Source organism: Lipotes vexillifer, unplaced genomic scaffold, assembly GCF_000442215.2.
Source record: "Lipotes vexillifer unplaced genomic scaffold, Lipotes_vexillifer_v1.1 scaffold1008, whole genome shotgun sequence".
Taxonomy (NCBI): Eukaryota; Metazoa; Chordata; class Mammalia; order Artiodactyla; family Lipotidae; genus Lipotes; species Lipotes vexillifer.
This window is the reverse complement of record NW_006772616.1, coordinates 4,293,760-4,301,238: the sequence shown is the minus strand read 5'-3', so window position 1 is coordinate 4,301,238 and position 7,479 is coordinate 4,293,760. Positions and strand designations below refer to the sequence as shown.

Below are 7,479 nucleotides of genomic sequence, written 5' to 3'. Positions count from 1 at the left end.
AAGAGCGTAAGATACTGTTCTTGATTAATTATCAGTGATTCCGGTGAAAATGCTTTAAAGCAACAAATGTTTTAGGATCTCTTCCATGCCAGCCTGCTGTTTTGTTCCAAGAAAGTTGTCTCTTGTTATAATAGTAGTTCTTCAAATTTCTGTCAAAATATTGACAAAAAAATAGAGTAGGAATGCTTTTCAAGTTAGGTTTTGATCAAAATCCTATTGACTGTAGACAGCAGACTGCACACAGTTTGGGGACTAGGCCAAATGCATCAAATCTTTTTTTTACGTGTCGGACCTTCATCTGTCACGTTCCTTATGAGTCTTCCTTTTTCCTACTTGAATACTCCTAGTACGTCCTGCTGTTTTATTCCCAAGACATCCGTTCCAGACTTTTCACTTTCCCGAGTTCTCAAATGGAGGCCTCAATCCTACACGTGTATTACAGAGTCATGCTTCTCAGACTCTCGGCCGTGAAAGACCGGGGGGGACCAGGTTAGCCGGTTGGTTTAATTTTTAACACGTCACTGACCAATACGTGTTTCTACCATGAGTGACTCCATTAGCTCACCGCTTGCCACTTCAGCTCAATAGTACCTGACGCAGTCTTACGCCGTGGTCAGGGAGACAAGTCTGCTAATCCTATCCTTGGCTATCAGGACGGCGTCTAAGCGCTATAAAATTTCGAAACAAACACTGCCCTCATTTTCCGCACCTACCTCGCCGTGACCTTGAAGCAAACTTTGAGTCATAGTAGAATGAAGCCCAGTGGAGCTCTGGTATCTTTGGACCTTTCTTAAGAGCTGTTCACCTTGGTGGCCAATCATTCAGTGAAAACTATAACCTGTAGTATCACTTTCATTCTGGGAAAAGTCATATCACAATGTTTATTATCTTTCTAAGTTTTCTTCTTACAGCCTGTCCAGTTACCCTCCTCTCTGCTTTGGTTGCACGTGAACTTGTTCCAGAACCAGCTGGCTTCCACCTTGAAGCCAGGGCTCTGTGGCAGCAGTGGGGCTGCAGTGGTGCATCTAGAGCCAAACGAGTAATCGGGCAATTCCACGGATTTACACTGCCTCTTAGGAAGCGCCGGAACGGAGGAGGTCTTCCCTTTTTGCCTGTACCCAGATGAAGTGTAACCTGAGACAGAGACTTGGGCATGCGTTCGAAACATGAGGATGCTGTGGGCCTAGTATATTTGCGGTATGCAACCAAGTACCTGGAAAGAATGTGCCCTCGTGGTTAAACTCTGCTTAGTCTTTTTCTCAAAACAACGAGAAACGAAATTTCCATCCAACTCAACTAAACTGTGAGAAATTAACGGGATTTCATTTAAGGGAAACGTGCCAGGTTGCTAAAGCTATAATGAGGAAGTCATTGAATTAATTAACATGTCAATATTCAGAAAATAAAATTATCTTATTGCGGGGCACAAGAAATACATGCGCTCGGCTGCCAAAAACGGCTGTGAGGGCTTCCCTGGTGGCGCAGTGGTCGGGAGTCCGCCTGCCGATGCAGGGGACACGGGTTCGTGGCCCGGTCCGGGAGGATCCCACGTGCCGCGGAGCGGCTGCGCCCGTGAGCCACGGCCGCTGGGCCCGCGCGTCCGGAGCCTGTGCTCCGCAACGGGAGGGGCCGCAACAGTGAGAGGCCCGCGTACCGCAAAAGAAAAACAAAAAACGGCTGTGACTTCAGGCAAGAAGCTGCCTGCACGTATTGTACTGCGGTTTTCTGTGGACTGTCTCTGGGCCAGTCACTGCTGAGAGCTCGTCAGTCTCGTCTCAGTGACTCTTCACCCTGTCCAAGCGACAGGGTGACATGCGCTAGTGAGGAAGCAGGCTTAGATACAGTGACAAGCCCATGAAACCCCGTGATGAAGCTGCTAGAAAGAGCTAGAGTTGGGATCTGCACACAGGTCTGCCTGTCTTCTGAGCCTCAGCTCTTCAGCACCACACTATACTCTACACATCAGCCAGAAAGCCTGCTGAAAATATCGAGCAGATCATGGCAGTCTTCACTTTCAAAGTTTTCCAAGCCTTCCCGTGATGCTGAAATCAAATCCGAGCTCCCCGACGCTGGCCCGTTGGCCCCACTGCCTGGCTGTGCTCAGCTTGCCTCTCTCTTCCTCGTTCACAGGGCTTCAGCCCTCCCGGCCCCAGGGCCTTTGCACCTCCTGTTCTTCTGTCTCGAAAGTATCCATGGTATTGGGCACCCAGGGGAGGGTTCCGTAAGTATCTGCTATGTAACTGTGTTGAGCTTTGACCACAGAAACAACTGTGCCCTCACCAAGAAGAGCCGGGAGAGAGAAGATATTTCCAGAGACAGACCCCATCTCAGAGCTCCTGCTGGTCGGCAAGCAGCTAACACTAAACACCAGACCGGGGCCTCTGCCTGAGAACTTATCATCAGGCAGCCCTTGGCCCTTCGTGCTGCTGCGTCTCGTGTGGGTGGTTGGCAGGATGGGCGGAAAGGGAGACTTGGCCCATGGACGCTTTCAGAGAACCACGCCACTTCCTCCAGGGGGTCCAACAGTTTTCAAAGTTCTGACTTCACTCCAAAGCGCAGGTTAACTGGCAAATACAGTGGCGTTCCCTGTGCCCTTGTGTCTCGCGTTTGGGCTCGCTTCGCTTTTACTTAATTTGCTGTAATAGCGGCGGAAACTAATTTCTCCACTGTAAATATCACAGCTGTTGGGGAAAGCATTAATTGCGTGCTATCACGTTACCCTCCTTCCTTGGGTCAATTTATGTGTGGTCTGTTTGCAAGTTCTGTTACTGTGCATATTAACAGAACACAACGGGAAATAATCTCACCAAACACACTGGAGACATTTGTACTGAAATGGCTGGAGGGGTTGGGGTTTGGAAATATTCTAGTTTGTGGCAGACATTGAAAGAATGCTTTCTAAAAGCCCGACCCCAGAAGTCTTGACGCTGAGTGAAATATGGGTAATTTTTCTTTGGGGGGGGAAATCAATAAAATAACTATCTTCAAAATGACTTTATATTGACTGAAAGGTCAGAAATGCCCTGGGCATTGATCCCATGCCCGTAATCACTTTTTTGTTTAGTAAGTTAACCGCTCTGCCCACATGCAATGCAAAGAAATCCAGTTCATCATTTAAACGGAATGTCTTTTAAAGCATTTGACGTCCTCCCAGCCCTCACTGCCTGCCGGGGTCTCACAGGGAAATGCCCTTTCTTTGTCTAGGAAGTGGATCTCTACAGAATGAACAGCCAGGACAAGCTGGGCCTCACAGTATGCTACCGGACGGACGATGAAGATGACATTGGGATCTATATAAGCGAGGTATCGGGGCTGATTTTTTATAACTATCAATCACTGCAAGAGCAAGAGAGTTGGTCTCTCTTTTTTTTTTTTTTTTTGCCTTTTATGTGTTAACCAACCTTAACTCTGGCTCACGGAGATGTCTGTGGAAAGACGCAGACAGATTTCTTCGTCCCCTTTATCACGCTCCATGGAGTTACGTCTTTACATAGGGGTTAAGTCCTAATGTTGGCCCATAAGATAAAACTACCCTTCAGAAGCCTGCAAATCGGCCATAAAATGGAGCCGTGTACATGGCTTCACGTGTTCAACCCCGAGGGCAGAGCAGATTCACATTTCCCTTCTCGTGTTCGTTGAATGGGATGGCGGAGGGCATCATTTACACTTTTTAAAGTATCTCTGTGTCTGTTTCTCTTTTTTCTTTTCTTTTGGTGCGGTTTGTATAGTTGAATTCACGTAAGTTCAAAGTACATAGACGGAAGCTATCTTTATCTTCCCAGAGGAGACAGTGCAAAGCAACTGATTTCAGGATGGATACCTTACCACGCGCTGCCCTCTTTGCAAGCACAGAAACCCCATTTTGTCAGGAAATAAAATCCATCCCCATGGGCTGAATCAAGGGATGTGTCTGCTAGGCTTAATAATTATCCCTTGGGGTATATACTTTGCCCACCAAGCTTAAGTTGGCCCATCCCTACTGCATTTCGGGGGCGTCTCTCCCAAACTCAATCCCATTTGTCTCAATTATATTTCATTTTTAAAGTTACTTTCCAAACTTTAATATACACATTTGGTAAAATAATTAAGCTCTGGTTGCTAGCCCACATGATGAAGGGTACCCTTTAACCTGTTCTCCAGCACACTTTTGCTTTTCATTCCTGTGCGTGCAACAGGAGTCAGCTGTGCCTCTTCATCCCCTCAGGTCACCAGGGTCTGCGCACACCGCTGCGTAGCAGGGTTGCCGTGCAAGGATCCCAGAACACAGCCTGCAGAGGGCTTGGAAACAGATCAGTCCCTGTCCATCTCCCTCTGCATGACCCTAAGTCTTGTTTATTTCGGCGCAAAACGAAAACAGAGGGACGAGCACAACCATGTGTTAGAGGCAGACTTTGGAAAGGGCCGTTGTTGATTTTCGTGCGTGTTTAAGTTACCCACTCGGTGCTGAGATGTCTGCTGTGTGTTTCAGATCGACCCTAACAGCATCGCGGCCAAGGACGGGCGCATCCGAGAAGGAGACCGCATCATCCAGGTAGGTCAGCTTCCTCTGTTTATCACTAAAGGGCAAACTGGTTCTCATTAATAGCTTTGGGGTGGAAATGCAGAAGTTAACCAACAGGGGGTCGCAAATATCAGGTGTGCGGTGAGGCCGGAGAAGGTAATGGCTGAAGTGCAAGCTATGGCAAATACCTGGCAACAGGGTGTGGTGAGGCGCGAGACAAACTGGAGAGAGGACGCCTGCCCCACCTAAGCAGGAAAGCTGCCCCAGCACTTTGTAGCATATGAGCCAGCTCATCTCCTTTCCTTTCCCTTCTCTTTAGGCCACAGACAACACATTAGTGGGCCAGATCAGGCCCGCAGTTCTCGTGAACCAAAATAGTGCTCATTTGAGCTTTCTCTGAAGGATTAATTTTGGACCGAACATTTCAAGTTTGAGCCATCTTTTAAACTCCGTGACTCAGCATTTAACCAGTATATGCCATGGCTTTTAAGAGTAGTTTCTTTATCTGTAAAGGATACCTGTTGCTCTTTCGAGTCAAAATGAGACCAGTCTTTTTTTCCCTTTAATTGTCTTTTAATTGAAGCTTTAATTATTTTTTTTTTAACAAGTAACATTTTTTATTGAAGTTGCGTTAGTTACAGCTGTACAGTAAAGTGACTCAGTTATACATGTGTATACATTCTGTTGTTACGGTTTAATCACAGGAGATAGGGTATATAGTTCCCTGTGCTACACACAGTGTAGGACCTTGTTGTTTATCCATTCTCTATATATTACCAGTTTGCCTCTGCTAATCCCAGACTCCCAATCCAACCCTCTCCCACCCTCGTCCCCCTTGGCAACCATCCATCTGTTCTCTGTGTCCGTGAGTCTCTTTCTGCTTCAGAAATAGGTTTATCTGTGTCATATTTTAGGTCCCACATATGAGTGCTATCATAAGATAGCGAGTCTTTGTCTTTCTCTTTCTGACTTCCTTCACTGAGTATGATAATCTCTAGTTGCATCCACATTGCTGGGAAAGGCACTGTCTCGTTCTTCCTTTTTGATGGCTGACTAATATTCCATTGTCTGTACGTACCACGCCTTCTTTATCCATTCATCTGTCCACGGACGTTTAGGTTGCTCCCGCGTCTTGCGTGTTGTAGCAAACAGTGCTTCAGTGAACACTGGGGTGTGTGTGTGTCTTTGGGAATTCATTACAGTTTTCTCTGGATATATGCCCAGGCGTGGCACTGCTGGATCACGTGGTAAATTCTATTACAGTCTTTTCTAATCTCACAGAAATTGAGAGGCTCTGGTTCATGGGTAGAAGACTTAGCTTCTACCTCTGCTCATTCCTGTCTTCTCATTTCGAATCCACTGTGTTGAGACGTATCACTGCCTACGTCACTGCGAGTAATTTTCGTTTCCTTTTCCCACTGTTTATTCGTACACTTGCCCTGACTTCAGCCCGGACTGTCATTCCTGACGGGGCTGAACCCTCAGGAGTAACGGCCTTTTCAGTGGCTCTCGTTTTCCACTGGCATCTGCCATTGGCCACGGAAGCACTGAGTTCCACTGAGTTCCTTATCTGGCCCTCCCTGCCTCCCGGACAACCCCACATCCCCTCACTGACCGAGATCCATCACCCCCTTTTGCTGCCCGTTCCTTCACTGGCATAGAGTCAGAGGGCAGGCTCCCCTTCCAGCTCCGTGGGACCATTGCTGTGTACCCTGGAGCTGAGACCTCCAGACCAGCAGAGCTCGAAGGTGCCGGGACAGGAAGCCAGAATCCTGCCAGAGAGTGATCAGGCCTGATGGTGAGAGAGTCCCTCCCGCTTGGCCATGTGTCCCACCTTAAAATATTAAAGTGTGAAACTGGGAACACAGAACACTCTGCATAATTCCAGCACGTTCACGTACAACCCCCGTTGCTGGTTTTTTTCTCCCGTAGTATCTGAAAATTAGCTGTAGTCATGCTTTAGTATATTCCACTTAGACTCCTGCCTGAGTATATTTAATTATTACGTGTCATTAAATTGCTTAGATGTTTTCCCTCTTCACAACGCTGTGATTTTTCTCAGGCTGCCTTCTGGAGTCCCAGCTACTTCTGTTCACGTAGCCTCCGCCTGGGCACTACCCCCGTGGAGGCTGTCATGTAGACCAGAGACACTGCGTCAGTTTGAGCAAGGCCTTTCCTTCTGAAAACCAGCGTATTCTTTTCAAGCTGCCTGGAAGTTCTCTGTTCCAGCTGTGCGTGGGTGACAGATGCAGGCCTGCAACAGTGCAGAATGATTCTGCACAACTTACTCACTGCTACTTGTCTACCCCTCCACCTTTTTCTTTTTAGATTAACGGGATAGAGGTACAGAACCGCGAAGAGGCCGTGGCTCTTCTAACCAGTGAAGACAACAAGAACTTTTCCTTGCTAATTGCAAGGCCCGAACTCCAGGTGAGTCAGCTTCCGGCACGTGAAGCTGGGTCTGTAGTTCTAAAATCAGTAACAAAGTCTAACAAAGTCCCTGGCCCTGCAGAACACTGCCCACCTGTCGAATCTGAACTTGAAGGGTACTCCGTACCCCGGAAAGGTAATCTGCGTTGCTCGGACTTCCAATCTGTTTCTCGTTTTGACCTTCTAAGGAGCGTGCTGACATCCACCCTGGCATTTACACCGCGGGCCCCGCACGTTCGTTCGTTAACGCAGGGAGCGTAATGAAAGAAAAGAGGAGGGAACATAAGGGTGTGGAAAACACAGCCAGGGTCACGCCCGTCAACATGTTGACTGGTCAGGTCCCAGGACCTGACCAGTATCTGTGTGGGTCTCACTTACAACCGCAGAGTGTTAAGGAACGTACAGCATGACGATTCTCATCACCCAAAAGATAGTAACTGTGAGATACGTTAGTTACTTGACTGGTAATTATTTCACTATGTATATATGCACATCAAATCATCGTGACGTACATCTGCCACGTAGTACAGTTTTTACTGTAAAAAAAA

At 47.5% G+C, this 7,479-nt stretch overlaps 1 protein-coding gene across 1 annotated transcript in view; it reads left to right on the top strand.

Moving 5' to 3' along the window:
- Window positions 1–7,479, top strand: part of PDZRN3 (PDZ domain containing ring finger 3) — a 247,459-nt gene that overhangs the window by 234,597 nt on the left and 5,383 nt on the right. Inside the window, exons 6-8 of the mRNA XM_007447670.1 lie at window positions 3,205–3,303; window positions 4,469–4,531; window positions 6,830–6,931. Of these exons, the coding sequence (XP_007447732.1) occupies window positions 3,205–3,303; window positions 4,469–4,531; window positions 6,830–6,931 (264 nt within the window). The remainder of the gene's footprint in view (window positions 1–3,204; window positions 3,304–4,468; window positions 4,532–6,829; window positions 6,932–7,479) is intronic.